This window comes from Stigmatopora argus, chromosome 23 (genome assembly GCF_051989625.1).
Source record: "Stigmatopora argus isolate UIUO_Sarg chromosome 23, RoL_Sarg_1.0, whole genome shotgun sequence".
NCBI classification, from domain to species: Eukaryota; Metazoa; Chordata; class Actinopteri; order Syngnathiformes; family Syngnathidae; genus Stigmatopora; species Stigmatopora argus.
In genome coordinates this window covers 3198449-3214410 of record NC_135409.1, presented here as the reverse complement: position 1 = coordinate 3214410, position 15962 = coordinate 3198449, and the positions used below count along the sequence as shown (strand labels likewise).

Genomic DNA, 15962 nt, shown 5'->3' with positions numbered 1-15962 from the left:
ATATATTATTACAATTTATATATTTATGCCTTTGCTGGGGGAAAAGAAAAAAACCCCTATTGAAAATACGTTTACCTTTGTTCCCCTCCAAGACCAAAGAGGGCAGCAAACCCCCGAAAGTACTGCTAAATAAAGCCGTAAAATTTGTTTTCTTCCCCTGAAAGTTTACGTCCTCCAACTACTGCTTTCCGGCACAGTTTTACTTGTCGTTTGCTGTTTGGAATTTCAAGAGCTACCGTAATTCGACGCCTACTGGCCAATTTAATTAAGGAGTTCACCTCGACGAAAGCCAAACAAATTCAACTGTTGTTTAACCATCAGTCAGAATTGAGTGAATAGCGTTGATATTTGCATGCATTATTTCGGGACCCCGAATTAAAGGCATGGATCCCAACCGAATAATTCAGGCACTAAGAGGGACTATCGATCCAAATTTGAGAAGAACAGCCGAAGATGAACTCAATCAGGTAGGCACCGAAAATGGCTTATTTTGAAATTGAATGTTGCGCTAGAGCTCTCCAATATTACGTGTATATTGAATTAATTTCCTCGTTCATCACTAGTTTTGCTCCTGTGCGTTTCAGTCCTACAAGATCATCAATTTTGCACCAACTCTGCTTCAGATCATCACATCAGAACAGGTGGAGTTTCCAGTTCGTCAGGCAGGTGTGGTAAATATCTCAGAATATCTGTCAAAATGTCGTTTAAATGACTGAGGAGTGTGGATGTGTGTGCGTGCGTGTGCTTACAGCGGCGATCTATCTGAAGAACATGATTAGCCAGTATTGGCAGGATAGAGAACCTTCTCTGGGAAAAGTAGTGTTTCCCTTTAATATTCATGAAAATGACCGCCAACAGATTAGAAATAACATTGTGGAGGGTGTCATCCGCTGTCCTGAGTCAATACGGTAAGGCAATTTCATTTCAATTCCACAATTCAACAATACCATAAAAAAGAGAAACGTTCAAGTGGGCTTTGTTGTTTATCCTGCAGTCTTTTTCATAAAAGTGCTCTGAATGTCATTTTTCAAGTCAATTGTTTTTGTTCTGACGTTTAGTAGATGCAGCTACAATTCTTTATTGATACCGAGCTTTACTGTTTTACAATAATTACTAATAATAATCATAATCCAATACAGTGGTACCTCGACATATGAGTGCCCCGACATACGAGCAATTTGAGATACGAGTAAAATTTTGAGCAAATATTTATCTTGATACGAGACACATTTTGATATACGAGCAGACAGCGGACGTGAGAGGCTGCTCATAAGAACATCATGGGCACTGTCTCTCTCCGCGCAACACCCTCGTGTAATGTCTCTGTGGTCGCAACTCCCTTGTGTAATGACTCTGCGAGCACTGGGCGGAGCGTTGCATTTTTTTCAGTGTTTTTTTCCCCTTTAGTCAGTGCGAATGGCGTATATACTACTTCTCGTGGGCAGGTGGTCATGCGTTATCTTATTGTGAGGACATTTGTGTGCATCATTTTGGGAATATTTTGGAGGGAATACAAAAACAAACATCTAGGTTGCATGTGAAAGTCAGGGTGGAGGCGGGGCAAATAGAGCCAACCCGGGAGAAGAAAGGTATCAAAATTTAAAAGAAAATTAGAAGTAAGTTTAGTGTAAGGTTAGATTAAATTTATTTTTGAGTGTCTGCATCGTAATCCAAGTTCATTTAAATTAGTTTGTGTTATGTTACGAGCGCGTTGCCGTGCAAAAAGCCAATCCCATATCCTGTTTTGGGTGTTTTTTCAGAGTGGAACGAATTAATTAGTTTTTAGTTCATTTCTATGGGAAATGTTCATTTGAGTTACGAGAATATCGACATACGAGCTCAGTCCCGGAACGCATTAAGCTCGTATCTCGAGGTACCACAATATTCATTTTCCATGTGCACGGAGAGGCATATTCCAAAATGTTTCGATATCCTCAATTCTATTGGACTATAACATTGTCTCACTTTTGGCCAACACACACGATACTTTTATTGTATAATATATTGAGAATTCCCCCCCTTTTATTTAAGCCGAAAAAAATGTTTTTACCGTGGTACTTTCATCTAAGCTTGTGTCACTTTCCTCCTGCTTCACTATATAGTGCCCAGCTGACCATGTGTCTTCGAACTATCATCAAACACGATTTCCCGGGACGATGGACTAACATTGTGGACAAAATAAACTTACACTTGCAGTCGAACAATAGCGGCAGCTGGTATGGCAGCCTGCTTGTTCTCTACCAACTGGTCAAAACTTATGAGTGAGCAATCGGTTTCCTGCAATTACTGACCGGTTCATTGACCAATGATCAGCTTACCTCCGATCTTTCACTACCCACAGGTACAGGAAAGCTGACGAGAGGGAGCCGTTGCTAACTGCAATGCAGATATTTCTACCGAGGATCCAGCAGCTCATCATTCAGCTGCTAGCAGATGCTACAATTTTCTCGGTCCTAATTCAAAAACAGATTGTTAAAATATTCCATTCCCTCATACAGGTAAGTCTTCTATGGCGGAGTATTCACACCAAACCGAGAGAAAGAAATAGGACCTGAAAATAGTTGTTCAATTACATAATGTCAACTCTCAACATTTTGAAGTATACATTTTTGTTGCTGTTTATATTGATTGTGATTCTCTACCTGCAGTACTCGCTGCCTCTTCAGCTGATTAACAATACGGTGATGACTCAATGGATGGAAATCTTTCGAGCTATAATGGACCGTGATGTTCCAGTTGTAAGAATCCTACTGTTATACACTATTATGAAATATTTTGAGTGCCCATTTGATTTTTTTTTTGTAAATTTGAGTACTCAAATCTTGTTGGCACCTTTACCTTGTAGTGCAGTGTTTTGTCTTGTACATGTATTAAATTTGCCACTCTGAGGTATTGGACGTCTATCGTCGTCAATGGCAGCTAATGAGTGCTTTCTAAAGAATAAAACAAGCTGTCCATGTTTTTTTAAATATATTTTTCCTTTTTTTTTTTTTTTGGTGCACGCAATTATGTGGATATTTAATTTAGCCAAGTGCCATATGTGCGTGAGGTATGCAAAAGCACATTAAGATGAACCACCTTCATTTTAGAGCATGTACATATTTGGGAGATAATTGGAAGCTAATCTCGTTCTTGGTTCAGTTTTTTTTATTTATTTATATATTTTTAAATATAATACTTTGTACTGATTTCAATTGAATTATTAGGAGACGTTGAAGCTGGATGAAGATGACCGTCCGGAATTATCATGGTGGAAGTGTAAGAAATGGACGCTGCGCGTTATTACAAGACTATTCAAGCGGTGAGTATATTGATTTTTTGAGCAACTCCATGAAGACAACTAGAAAATGAAGTTTTCCAGAAATTGCATGGGGCGTGCTTTGCTATTATTTTCTCATCCTTTCCATGTTCTGAATCAGTGACCCAAAAATTATTAGGAAGTGGCTGAAAATCTTGAGGAAGCGAACGATGGGAGAGAGCGACGTGGCAAAGCATCCCAATGCGGTTTCTCCAGAAATGACATTGTCTAGTAATAATCGTATCATTTATCTCATATTTTATGATGTATGTTTGCTTTTCTTTTCCAAGATATGGAAGTCCAGGCAATGTGACGAAAGAGTACTTTGAGTTTGCAGATTTCTTCCTGAAGACATATGCAGTGGGCTTGCAGCAAGTAAGTATTTGCAAACTCATTTTAAATTAAAGTTAAGACTTCTGTTGGCGAGTCATTTTTCTTTGTCTCTGCCCCAGGTCTTATTGAAGGTGTTATATCAATACAGACAGAAACAGTACGTCACTCCTCGAGTTCTCCAGCAGTGTCTCAACTATCTCAACCAGGGACTTTCCCATTCTCTGACATGGAAGCAGATGAAACCTAACATGCCGGTAAACATATATGAATGCCCTGCTCAAAGATCAAAAGTGATTTTATTTGGACTTTCCTCTTTTACAGACCATTTGCCAGGAGGTCATCTTCCCTCTTATGTGTTATAAAGAAGAGGACGAACGGCTGTGGCAAGAAGACCCATTTGAATACATTCGCATGAAGTTTTGTTAGTATTTCCATCTCGGACAAATGATTTTAATCAGGCTTGAAATGACTTTAAAAATATATATATGTTTATTTTTTTAATAAAGACCTCTATGACGATCAAGCCCTTCCAGCCACCGCTGCACAGAGCCTTTTATGCAACGCTGCGCGAAAGAGAAAGGAGGTGAGATGAACACAATTTAGCGATACCATGTTTTTTTTTATTTAAAAAAAAAAAAAATCCAAAATAGCACCATCAATGGTAGACAATTATTTAATTTTTAGGGCATTAGTGTCACTTCCTATTGATGTGGTGTCACTTCACATTTATTATGGGTCATTCTGAATTCTTTGCTTTGGAGGTCACTACCCCGTTGGTTTTCAGTCATTTCCATTTGATTTTAGGGCATATCTGGGTCACTACTTTTTTTTTTTTTGCTATTACAAGGTTCTTCCTCAAATGATGGAGTTCTGCTGTCAAATACTGATGGATCCCGCATGTGACTGCCGAAGGAAAGACGGAGCACTGCACTGCATTGGAGCGCTCGCTGAGCTACTACTGAAGGTTGATTGTATAATGGATACTTGGAATAAGTAGTGTACCATTTTTTTTCTTCTTTTGCTAGCATATTCTTTAAGGCATCACTGGGGCTTTGCGGTTTTCTACAGAAACAGATTTACAAGGAACAGTTGGAGTTGATGCTGCAAAACTATGTCTTCCCTTTGCTTAACTCTCGACTGGGTTACTTGCGAGCCAGGGTAAGTAAAGCTAAGGTCAAAGTTCAAATATCACAATAGCTCAAATTCTTGGGCAGAAATGGAATCTGTGCTTTTTTAAGAGGCCAAAGACGCTCATTTTAGATTGGGGAAGTACAAAGTCAGACCAAGTGAAGGTCAAAGGTCACCATCCCTACAGTGCTAAGAGATAACATTTGATGTCAGAAATGGCATCGATTTATTTTTCCTAGTCCAACAGCAGTAAATTTAGATCAATAGGAGCAGGGTTTGCCTACATATGCACATTTGAGAAGAAAAGTGGCCCAAAAATTAAAAAGGGCTCTACACCCTCTGCCCCAATTTTGCTGAAATTTATTATTAATTTTTTTACCAGTCAAAACCATTATTTCTGGAATGTTTTATCAAAATGTAGTCTTAATTTTTTTTAATTTTTTTTTTTTTTGGTTACGCATTTTTGTCCTTTTCAGTCGTGCTGGGTTCTCCACTGCTTCAGTCAGCTGAGATTCCACAATGTCATGGCTTTGAGGAACGCTGTGGAGTTCATCAGGAAGGATCTGGTTGATGAAAACGAAATGCCAGTCAAGGTGGAGGCAGCCATTGCTTTACAAATGTTGGTCAGCAATCAGGAAGAGGGTACGTTGAGGAATGGACGCAAAATGTCTGCTTATGCTTTTTCACGTTTGCTAGTAAATCGTTAAAATACCTATTGTGTGTGTGTGCAGCAAAGCTCTACATCCGGCCACACATCCGAACTGTTATGCAGGAGCTGCTACGTGTTGTCAAAGAGACGGAGAGTGATGATTTGACGAATGTCATTCAGAAGATGATCTGCGAGTACAATGAAGATGTTGCAGGAATAGCTGTGGACATTACACAGAACCTTGTAAGCTAGAGTGACACACTTTTGCAGTCCGTGTTACATCAGCCACATATAAGTTTGCTTAGATATCAATATAAAAAGATGTAAAATTCCCTACATTAACATCATATAAGTCGCAGGCTTACCCAAAGTATGTTTAACAAGTGAGATTTATAGTCTGGACAATATGGCAAATTGTTGATTTGACGCGAAGCTGCGGGGTATTTTTTTTTTTTTCTCGTTGAAAGCTACATTGTTCTTAGCTTAGCCACTCTAACAGGGAAATTGACTTAACTTCAGGTAATGTCACCAGCGCCGGAACATACTCAGTCGTAAAAAGTTAATCCTATCATTATGCAGGACTTGCATTTTGGAGAAAAATCTGAAAATGTTAACGTATAATGTTTACACTTCCCAGGCCGAGATCTTTACCAGGGTTCTTCACAGTGAGGGATATGAGGAGGATGAGGACAAGACCGTCATGGCTCTCGGCATTCTGAGTACCATCGACACCATCCTCACAGTCGTGGTGGACCACAAAGAGGTTACTCATGAGCAATAATACAGTAAATGCAGATGATTTTTATTTAAAAAAATGTTTGTCTTTCTCAGATCACGCAACAACTGGAGGTTATCTGTTTGCAGGTGATTGGACTCGTCTTGCAGAAGCCCATCATAGGTATGGCAGGTGTGTCTACGCATGGGTCGTGTAGTACTTGGTCCTTTGAGGAACTCACTTCTTTTGCCAATGCCACTTCTACGTTAAAGGTTTCTTCTTGACTCATTCACAGAATTCTACGAAGAGATTCTTTCTCTGGCATTTGGACTAACATGTCAGAGCATCTCCCCCCAGATGTGGCAGCTGCTGACCATTCTGTATGAGGTCTTTCAGCATGACTCCTTTGACTACTTCACTGGTTGGTCTCACCTCAGATGAAGAACATTGTGGCAACTATGAAGCATTAAATAGTAGCTAGAGTTGAAAAATGCTGTTTTAAAATTGACATATTATACAAGAAATAATTTCAAAACAAACTACTCCCTCATCTTGAGACCTAAAAATTAAAATCCTGCAGGAACCCTCCTTTCATACAAAATTCCCAAATATTTCTGATACAGATATGATGCCACTTTTGCACAACTACGTCACTGTGGATACAGATGTCTTCCTATCCAACCCCAAGAACTTGGAGATAATCTTCAGCATGTGCAAAAAGGTTTTATTTTCCTTCTACGTCTCTTTGGTGTACACCAGGGCCAAAACTTAGGGGGGTGTGGCCGAACCCGAGCCCCCATTTTTAGGTGGTAAATGGGCCGTGGTTGGGTGATAGCTGAGTATAAAACAAACGCAAGATGATGAGCAGAGCAATTATGTAGTCTCTCCTGTTGATGTTGGAGCATTCCTGGATCACTTCCTGTTGGTTTTGGCCCCTTCCTGCCGATTGGAGTACACAATATGATTGAAATGAAGCTTCATGAGCCTGCCAGTTTAATCTGCTCTATTTGTTGTAGGTTCTGATTGCAGATTCTGATGAAGAAGCTGAGTGTCATGCTGCTAAACTGTTGGAGGTGATTATACTGCAGTGCAAAGGCAGAGGAATTGACCAGGTCAGAAACACACTCTACATAAGTTAATTATCAGGGAGGCCTCAATGTAACCCAGCACTATTTCAAATGGCAATGAATCGTTTTACATTACTAGCGAAGCAAAAAGAGTAATAAATGGCGTCCGAGTCACATTACGTACAATAAAGAGTGACCTTTTTTTTGGGGTGGTCTCAATTGCAGTGTATCCCTCAGTTTGTGGAGGTAGTACTGGAGCGTTTGACACGCGGTGTCAAATCCAACAAGCTTAGGATCATGTGCCTGGAGGTGGCTATCGCTGCGCTTTACTATAGTCCAGCCCTCCTCATGCACATTTTGGACAATACACGCCTCTCCCAAAACCAACAGGCCATCACCGCCCACTTCATCAACCAGTGGATGAATGACACAGAATTCTTCCTCGGGTGAGTCAGAATTTTGGTTTGCAGTGATATAATTTAAGGTGTTGAGCTTTTTGATTACGTCTCAGGCCCCATGATCGTAAGATGTGCATTATCGGCTTGACCGTGCTTATGGAGTTGCCGAGCCGACCGACAGCCCTGGAGAGTGTCGTCACCCAAATTCTTCCTTCCGTGCTGCTCCTCTTCTTGGGCCTCAAACACTTGTCTGCTTCCCAACCCATCCATGGACAAGGTCAGCCAGGCCATTCAAGGGCTTTGGATGAAGAGCAAATTCGTGAGTTGGGGGTTTGTCCGCACTCTTTTAATAATATCTTGTCAGTATTTCAAAATGAACGATCAAGACTCGTACAGATCCATAACTTTTGAAATTGTACAATAAAAAAAATCTCTAGGTAACAGTTTGCCTCTGCATAGTTGAAACTGATGATGTAATCGAAAGGAAAGATTTCAGCAGAGAAATACGAAATTGAAAGCGTCCTTAGCAAGCTCGTATATTTGATGAGATGTTCATGTTTTTGATCAGCAGATGAGATTCCCAGTGATGAGGATGAGGTGAATGAGGAAGGCAGCATTACACAGCAGCAGTCCAGTGAACCAATGGGTCTTGGAGATGAGAGTAATGATGATGAAGACTACTGGGACGAGGGGAATTGCTTTGATGGAACATCGCTGGAAGAATACAGCACCCCCCTTGACTATGACAACGGAGAAGACGAATATCAGTTTTTTGCATCTGCTTTGTTGAGTAAGTGTTGTTTCCTAGACCAATACACAGTCATTGGTCCACAGCTCTTACCGCTTTGATGACTATATTTTCCATATCCTTTGCTGTGCCAAAAGAGGCAGAATAATTGATCACATATTCAAAGTAAAAGATCTGGACTCACTGAGGAAATGTGAAATAAATATCATTTATAACTGTTTGCCTCGACACAGTTGAAATTCCCCCAAAGACAATTCTTTTATTTGTTGTCCCCCGGGCTGGCCTGAATTAGAAGCACCCCCCCCCCCCACCTAATCAAATCACTCCATTTAATTGATTTAATTGTTGTAGCTCTACTATTGACTATCTCTTACAGGGGTCCAGAGTACAGATGTGACTTGGTACCACTCTTTGACTGCAACCCTCAGTCATGACCAGAAAGCCCAGCTGCAGGAGATTTACAGCATCTCTCAACAAAGGAAGAGTAATGCCAGCATAGGGCAATGGTAAGGAAAAATATGAGGATAAATGGGGTTGAGGTTTGGGCTTTTGGAGTGAAGCTTTTCTAACAGCTGTCTTCACAACTGCAGGCACATTTCCAGAGGAGAATGACTGGTTTGGGTTTAGCAACGTCGCTGTAGCGAATGAAACGTTGTTTAATGTTGATTCTTTTTTTTTTCCTCTTCTCCTTTTGTAGATTTAAAAAATTGCCGAGGATCTAAAGAAATGGGTATAAAGACAGACAGGAGACCTGACGTGGAACTGTAGGCAGTTTTGGCAGAACACTTGGACTAATGTATCTACGAGTATTCAGGTATTCTTCACATTTAAAAAAAAAAAGGATTGGAAATTCCTACTTTTATTAACACGCAGTGTTTGCATCTGTTCTGTTCTTAAATGATAGAACGAACAAAGTATGTTTGCATGCACTGTAGCAATGAATTTTTGTCAGATGGAATTAGATGGACTTTTTTGTTGTTGTCAGGGTACTGTATGTATTTAGAAAATGCAGAATAATTATATATATATAATATATAATATTTTATATATATGTATGTTATATATATGTATATTATATATATATATATATATATATATATATATATACATATATATGTATATTATATATACATATATATTTATTATATATATAAATAATCTCACATCATACAGCTTTTTGCTGCTGAATTTTTTTAATGTATAAATGTAAAACAATATCAAGTGAATGGAATGTAGTGAATAAATTGTTCCAAGTAAAGTTAAAAAAGAAATGCCAATCATTTCTTACGCCAAAACGCTCCTCTCTTCGCCAGACTCTTCTAAGAAAAGCTTTGGCCACAAACTGAGCAGAGGAGTGGTTTCTCACCAGTGTGGGTTTTTGCGGGACTTATTCCCATTCCCATTTCAGCAAAGTGTAGAGCGCCACCCTTAGCAAAAGAAAGGTTTCCCGTCATAGTGAGTTCTTCTCTAAATTTTCAAGCTTCACCTCCGAGCAAATCTTTGGCCCCACTTTAGGGTTCTCCTGTGGACTTAACGTTCCTCTTTGAGGAAATCTTTGACCACAATGTGAGCACACGTGTCGCTCTTCACGGCGCATGGTGCGAAGCAGCCCCGTGGTCGAGTCCTTCTCGCTCGGCCGTTAGTCGCAGTTCCTCCAGCAGGGGAAGCAGCGCCTTCCTCTGCTCCATCACGTCCAGCATTTCTTCCAGGAGGCGCCGCTCCTTGCCGAGCTCCGTCTCGTCCTTCAGGCGGTCTGCAGTCACAAAGACGGACGGAGGCTCAGCACAAAATTTCCGAACTGATGCCAATGTCAGCCCTGAATTTTTTTCTCCGGGACTCACCGTCCAGGGTCATGTTCTCTCGTAGCTCGCGCTGCAAGCCGCTCTGTCGGTCTTCCAGCTGGAGATCTCTCGCACTAAAGCCGCAAAAGGTCGGCTTAGCATCAAAGTCCGAGGCGACTGATCGCCCATTGCCTACGTACCGAATGGCCAGCTCCGACTCGTATCGCAGCAGAATGTTCCTCCTTTGGACCAGACGGAACCAAAGCCGCATGAGTCCGCTTTTCTCGTCCACGTCGGCACCTGCCCGCAAATGCCGCAGAATGGAGCGTTATCTTTTCGCGGCGCTTTCATTCTCATAACGCTACCTTGGTGGTCTCCCCTGAGATGTTTTTCCAGCGTGACCCCAGCAGCCTCCAGACATTGCTGCTCCTCCTCGACCATCTCCAGCTCCCTCTGGATCATCTTGACATCCCCAAAACGTTCTCTCAAAACTCACGCAAATGAAAACGGAGCCACACCGGACTAGTATTTCTTATGAGCCACCAAAACATCTGCTTTCCCGGAGGGTTCCAATTCTGGACCTCTTGTTGGATTTTGACCAATAACAACAGATGCAGAATTCAAGCTGGTGTCAACGAAGGTGCCCTACTGACCTGCGCTTGGCGCAGCCTCTTAAGCTGGCGCCGTTTGGCTCGCCGTTGTGCGCTCTCGCGTGGGCGACAGCACTCGGCAGGGTCCTCCCGCTGGCTTGCGGGGAGACTTTGGAACAGGCTCTCCGGGACGCTGAGACTGGACGGCTCCTCGGGCTGAACCAGGACGCCCACCACCTCCGTCGCGCAGGACGAACGCCCGTCAGACTCGGCGTGAGGACCTGGTTGCGGGAAATGTTTGCGCAGGAACTAAAGAAGAAACTGGGTGAGTGGAGAGGGGGAAAGGGGAGGGTTGCCAGGGATGGTGCAAGGTGCTTCTACCTTAACGGGAAAGGCTCGCTTGAATGCAAGCGCATGCGGAATGTAAGCAAGCTGAAAAAGCGAGAATAAGAGACATCAGCATCCAATGTTAGCTGGTGGCCTGGTCCGCGTACCTGCGTGGCCTCTGGCTCATTCACGTTCAGTCTCTCCAATCCGGCCGTAACATTAGCGGTCTTCAAAGCGCAGACGTCCTGCGGTGAGGACTCTACCGCGGTGGGATGCTCTGCTCGGAAAATACAAGAAATGTCTTGAAGAAAAACTGCCAAATCGTCTCCGAAGCAGCGCCCACCCACGACGTCTCACCTCGACTGACTTTTGCCTTCCGTCTGACCACGGCTTTCCACAGGGCCGCTCGAAGGGAGGGTGGTGATGTAATGTTTTGCCCAGACCCCATTAAGTGACCTAGCCCCGACCCTCCCGTGGGCACCACGGGCAATGGGAGTTTCCCCGGAGAGAGTGAGTCCATTGGCCGAGATTCTCCCACCGCTGCCGTTCCCGTGACAACGACCTCTTTCTCAAGAGGGGGGAAGGAACAGAGGGAGGAGGCCGAGTCCACCTTGGTGACGAAGGAGGCGGTGGAAGGAGTGGCGAGGACGGGTGACCCCGGCGGAGTGACATCGGAGGCACCTGCTGGCACCAGAAATCGGTGAGAAGCCACCGTCGGGGCGAAAACACGGCTATTAGCCCTAAATTACCGTCGCTAAATTCTTCGTCCTCGTCCTCGTGGCCGATCGGGTACAGGCGGCATCGAAGCTCATCTTCCTGCTGAGCGATATCGAGCGCCTCCAACTCCGAACTGAACTCTCCGTCGCTCGGCCGGCGACACATTGGCGATTCTACCTCCGCTTCGTCATTTTCCAGCTCAATCCGCTCCCGGGTCACCGTGGAGACTGAGAATACTACACGCGCACCCGCAGTTTTGCCGGTTGCTTTGCAACGGTCATGTGAGGCGGGCCTACCCGATAGACGGCGACACTCGTCGTCCGCCGAGACTTGAGAGCACGTCGAAGACAACGACATCTGAGGACGCAGACCGCGGACGATAAATTCCTCCCACGTGGAGAATCCAGATGTGCGTACTCACGCAAGGTGTCCGCTGACCTGATACCTGCACGCAGGACGTCTCGCAGTGCTGCGGACACGAAAAGGTTCCTGAGAATTGAAGCCCAAAAAGAAAAACAAATGACCAAGGGGTGACCTCGAAGAGAAGACGGCCCATTTTTCATTTCACCTTCGGCGGCGCTGAAACGGTAGGCAGCGACTCTAAGCGCCCCGCCGCATAGCTGGCACGCGAAGCAGCGACGGTGGAAAAAGACACCCTCGGCGCTCCCGCGCTCCATGGCGTAAACTTTCTCACAGCAGAAAAAACACACGTCGCTGGCGCACGCCATCTGCGCCCACGTGCGTTAACATTCAGCCATGATGAAGACAAGTCCGCAGGACCGACCGAGATCTTACCGTCTCCTCGCCGGGGTCCGTTTTCAGCGTGGCGTCGGGGGGCTGGGACACCGTCCCCTCGCTCTGGAATCAAAGGAGTTTCCGAAAGCTGGTAAATAGAACTATACCGCATATTGCACGAAGCCTGAAATCCCACCAGAGAAAGCGAAGACGAACGGGAGTCTGGCGCCGTTTGGGACGTGAATTCGGCGCTGTCGCTCATCCTCTTTCTAGCCAGAGCGCTCAGGACCTCCTGCATGCGCAACAATCAAAAGAAGGCCCACCGATAACTCGACTGCAAAGCGTTTACCTCGAGAGGGTGTTCGTCGGTCCTTGACCCGTCGAGAGAGGGGGTCGCCGGCGCCTCGGAACTCTGACACGCTGAAGTAAAAGCAGAAGAAAATGTGTCAATTATTAAATTATTCATTAACCTTGCTAGGAAAATGACTGGCTTTCATCATCAGGCTTAGATTTGTTTTTTTTTTCTCCTCGGGTTCTCACCCGGAGGTTGCGGGGAACACTGCAGCAGCTGGTAAAGCCGACTGAGGTAGACGACCATGGACAGCGCGTCGGGTTCTCTCGCCGACGTCATTTCTTCCACCGTCATCACGGGGCAGATTCCCAACTCTCGCTCGCAGAGGTCGAACGCCAAGCGGATGTTTTCTTCGTCCGCCTCCGGGTTCAGCGAGTCAAAGTCTCTGCGGAAAGGCCACCCCGAAACGTCACCGCGGCGTAGGAGAAGAGACGAGATTTTTTTCTCAGATTACATCAGCTCGTGTCTGTAGCGGTGAACGAGAGCGCAGAGCGCCACGCCGCTTTTCCACGACGTGGTCAGGTTGCCGACAGCGACGCCGGGGTAGGCCGCCGTCTGTTCGCGGCACCAGGAGAGCAGCTGATTGGACTCGGACAAGGGCCGCGATCGGATGTCGTCCGGATCGCCGGGCTCGCCGTCACCCGTTCCCACCGGCTCTCCCGAATCCACCAAGTTTCTGACCTGTGGGGAAAGTTGATGACGTCCGGCCCCGGCAGGCGTGGTTTTTGTGTTTTTCCAAAGACCTGATCTGGCGTGACGCTCTGACAGATGTTGACGTAACGACTGGACGGATCCAAAGAGTACAGTGCGATATTTTTCTGCATGTTCTCCGGCGTGGTCTGAGCCAATAGACGATACAGGCTCTCTCTTCGCACCGAAGGACAGACCGTCAGGATGACGACATGGAGGGGGGGCGGGGGTGCTATTTCCTAAAGGCCAGGCGGTCGCTCACGCACCTCTCGGCGAGGACTTCCAGAGGAAGATCTCCCTGACACCATCGGCGAATCATCCAAGAGGCATCGAGAGCGGCCAGGAAACCCCGAGCGACGCCGGTCCCCATCGGCCAGAAAGGCTGAGGAAGGTCGGACGTCGGCGGGAGGGTCAGCAGTCGCGGCCCCCGTGAGGCCCCGGGACGAGCGGCCACACCTCCAGCAAGCTGTCTCCCACCAGCGTGACCAGCAGCCGGTGGCCGTGGCGCACGCGGACCACGGCGGCGTTTTCGGCGGCGTACATGGACGTGAAGTCGAAGACGGCCACGTCCGGCCGGCCGTAGTGGTTCACGGCGAAGTCCAGGGATGGAAGCTGCCCGTTGGTGCAAAAGTCGGCCGCCGTGCGGGCAAAGGCCTGCAAGGCTTTCTGGTCCACGTTCTCGCGAGAGAGAAGCATCTCCGTGTCCGCAAAGTCCTGCCGGGAGAAATGAAGGTTGGCGAAGGCGGGGACCACCAACAAGGACCACCAACAAGGAGACACAAATGGAAGCCACACCTGCAAGATGACACGTTTGTGCAGCAGGCTGTGCTTCTTGGCCGTCATGACAAAGTAGTGCGTTTCGTCTTTGTAGTAAACCATGTTCTCCAGATCGATGCCTGAAAAGATCCACGTGAGAACGCTCAAGACCAGGGGAAGCAATCCTCCTCCCGTGGCTCTCACCACTTTGGCCCCGCCCTCTCTTCTTTTTTCGCCAGAGTTCGTACCGGTTTCCTGTCGGAGGTCCTTGAAGAACTTTTGGTTGAAGATGGAAGCCACGCCGCTGATCTCCTCCACCTTGGCCTCGGCGCGCGTGTTGCGGTTTTTAAAATTGGCCGTGATGGCGAGGGCCAGCTTCCCGCGGAACTCCTTGCGCCGGAAACCTGCCGGGACGCGCCTTTTAGCTGTCGGACAACTAGCCAGAACTCGAAAGTCCGCGACGACGGGCAGGCGTCGTACCCGGCAAAGTGTTCCTGTGACCGTCGGCTCCCACGATGACCTCGAACTGCAGCTGGTTGACAACGTGAGACTTTGGCCAGGCCTCCAAAGTCCACCCCACTTCTGGACGGCAGAGAGACGTTTACGCGCAAAGACCGGGAGAGCGCGGAGATGGCGGAGACGCTCACCACGCGGTCCTTGTTCAGGAGGCGGAGGCTCCACCACGCGCTTGAACTCCACGTTGACGTGAACCTCCACCCCGAGCAATAGCGCCACCTTGAGCAGAACTAGCTGAAGTTTCCGAATGCCTACCGAGGACAGAGGGGTGAGCTATGAACGCGAGCTCGCCGGGAAACCGGCGGAGGGAGATCTCACTGATGTGGTCGATGGTGCCGGCGCAAAACTTCCCGTAGAACTTCTTGGCGCCGAGTCCGCGCAGGTCGTGGATGGCGAAGGGCCACAGGTGCAAGACGTTGTTCCTGGAGAAGGAGTCCCTCTTCTCCAGGACCACCACGTGAGCGCCCAGGAAGCTCAGCTCCACCGCCGTGCGCAGACCGCAAGGCCCTGCCCCGATCACGGCGCACTGATGGATAGTGGGACGGCGCACTCGTGACCCGGCGCCACGCGCCCGAAGCGACGTCTTTTCAGCGCCCGCGGCGTCTCCGGAGAGATCGGCGAGAGAGCCGGCGCACGTACCGTGGCGTTCTGGCAGGCTCGGTTCTGCGAGTACTCTTCTCGAGAAGCCCGGCGGTCCAGCTTGCTCCACAGCGCGTCGGCCTTCCAGTAACTGAGGCGCCGCTTGATGGCGCGGTAAAGCGGGCGCTCGGCCAGCTCTTTGTCCAGGCACAGATGCTCGCACAGTCGGCCAAAGGAGCACAGCGCCGCCCCACAGGTGGACGCCGTCACAAAGTCGTCGAACAGCTCCTGACCTTTTCCCGGACGCGTCTCGTTTCCCATGGCGAGGCACGGCTCTGCTTCGGAAGGCCACGGCGCCTTTCCGTCGGCGACCGCGCCCTCGGGCCTTCAGGTATCCGTCATTATTTGGACAAGCCCGTCGTTTCGACGAGAGCCAAAAGGAGCGCCGACGCAAAGCCTACCCCAATCGCCGCCGCCGTTGCTCGTTCACAACTTGAAATCCACTCTAATCACACTCACGGGTCAGACTGCAGTAATCCGTCTGCTTAAATAAGCTTAAAAGCACAGATTGCCTTCCTTTTTT

At 46.9% G+C, this 15962-nt stretch overlaps 3 protein-coding genes across 12 annotated transcripts; 1 reads left to right on the top strand and 2 right to left on the bottom strand.

The window, feature by feature from the left end:
* The first annotated feature begins 185 nt into the window (after positions 1 to 185).
* ipo8 (importin 8) lies at positions 186 to 9402 on the top strand. 8 transcript variants are annotated; one of them, XM_077594306.1, is made up of 25 exons: positions 186 to 467; positions 585 to 666; positions 752 to 908; positions 2103 to 2261; positions 2342 to 2498; positions 2649 to 2738; positions 3207 to 3301; positions 3589 to 3673; positions 3751 to 3885; positions 3953 to 4052; positions 4138 to 4214; positions 4479 to 4595; positions 4700 to 4789; positions 5236 to 5401; positions 5491 to 5651; positions 6046 to 6171; positions 6273 to 6306; positions 6419 to 6544; positions 6747 to 6844; positions 7140 to 7235; positions 7416 to 7636; positions 7702 to 7907; positions 8157 to 8378; positions 8713 to 8842; positions 8927 to 9402. In XM_077594306.1, exons 1-25 carry the CDS (start codon positions 384 to 386, stop codon positions 8946 to 8948), a joined length of 3036 nt encoding a protein of 1011 aa, XP_077450432.1. In that variant the 5' UTR covers positions 186 to 383; the 3' UTR covers positions 8949 to 9402. The 8 variants fall into 8 exon arrangements, with proteins under 8 accessions (XP_077450432.1, XP_077450431.1, XP_077450429.1 ...); XM_077594305.1 differs by having other exon boundaries at positions 6273 to 6315; XM_077594303.1 differs by having other exon boundaries at positions 6240 to 6306; positions 8160 to 8378.
* Positions 9403 to 9506: 104 nt separating this feature from the next.
* Positions 9507 to 11916, bottom strand: LOC144069255 (uncharacterized). The gene is made up of 9 exons (XM_077594497.1): positions 11784 to 11916; positions 11392 to 11715; positions 11202 to 11311; positions 11089 to 11139; positions 10771 to 11016; positions 10483 to 10579; positions 10318 to 10417; positions 10178 to 10251; positions 9507 to 10089 (listed from the first exon to the last, which is right to left on the bottom strand). Exons 1-9 carry the CDS (start codon positions 11914 to 11916, stop codon positions 9923 to 9925), a joined length of 1302 nt encoding a protein of 433 aa, XP_077450623.1. The 3' UTR covers positions 9507 to 9922.
* Positions 11795 to 15910, bottom strand: LOC144068664 (protein-methionine sulfoxide oxidase mical3a-like). Of its 3 annotated transcripts, none has more exons than XM_077593312.1 (18): positions 15440 to 15910; positions 15119 to 15326; positions 14932 to 15051; positions 14765 to 14866; positions 14533 to 14688; positions 14324 to 14424; positions 13985 to 14242; positions 13795 to 13910; positions 13582 to 13705; positions 13293 to 13519; positions 13027 to 13223; positions 12836 to 12906; positions 12683 to 12778; positions 12547 to 12609; positions 12320 to 12479; positions 12190 to 12240; positions 12048 to 12108; positions 11795 to 11987 (listed from the first exon to the last, which is right to left on the bottom strand). In XM_077593312.1, the coding sequence occupies exons 1-18, from the start codon at positions 15698 to 15700 to the stop codon at positions 11951 to 11953; spliced, it is 2409 nt and encodes an 802-aa protein (XP_077449438.1). In that variant the 5' UTR covers positions 15701 to 15910; the 3' UTR covers positions 11795 to 11950. The 3 variants fall into 3 exon arrangements, with proteins under 3 accessions (XP_077449438.1, XP_077449439.1, XP_077449440.1); XM_077593313.1 differs by having other exon boundaries at positions 12173 to 12220; XM_077593314.1 differs by having other exon boundaries at positions 11814 to 11987; positions 12190 to 12220.
* Positions 15911 to 15962: the final 52 nt, after the last annotated feature.

Coding starts and splice junctions, on each gene's coding strand:
- ipo8 (XM_077594300.1), top strand. CDS start 384: ATGGATCCCAACCGAATAATTCAGGCACTAAGAGGGACTATCGATCCA. Junction 5,402..5,490: donor GGTCAGCAATCAGGAAGAGG/GTACGTTGAGGA, acceptor GTGTGTGTGCAG/CAAAGCTCTACATCCGGCCA. Junction 8,843..8,926: donor AATGCCAGCATAGGGCAATG/GTAAGGAAAAAT, acceptor TCACAACTGCAG/GCACATTTCCAGAGGAGAAT.
- LOC144069255 (XM_077594497.1), bottom strand. CDS start 11,916: ATGTGTCGCCGGCCGAGCGACGGAGAGTTCAGTTCGGAGTTGGAGGCG. Junction 11,140..11,201: donor ATGAGCCAGAGGCCACGCAG/GTACGCGGACCA, acceptor TCGCTTTTTCAG/CTTGCTTACATTCCGCATGC. Junction 10,418..10,482: donor TCTCAGGGGAGACCACCAAG/GTAGCGTTATGA, acceptor ATTTGCGGGCAG/GTGCCGACGTGGACGAGAAA.
- LOC144068664 (XM_077593312.1), bottom strand. CDS start 15,700: ATGGGAAACGAGACGCGTCCGGGAAAAGGTCAGGAGCTGTTCGACGAC. Junction 13,911..13,984: donor TGGGAGACAGCTTGCTGGAG/GTGTGGCCGCTC, acceptor GACCTTCCTCAG/CCTTTCTGGCCGATGGGGAC. Junction 12,610..12,682: donor GTTCGTCTTCGCTTTCTCTG/GTGGGATTTCAG, acceptor CTTTGATTCCAG/AGCGAGGGGACGGTGTCCCA.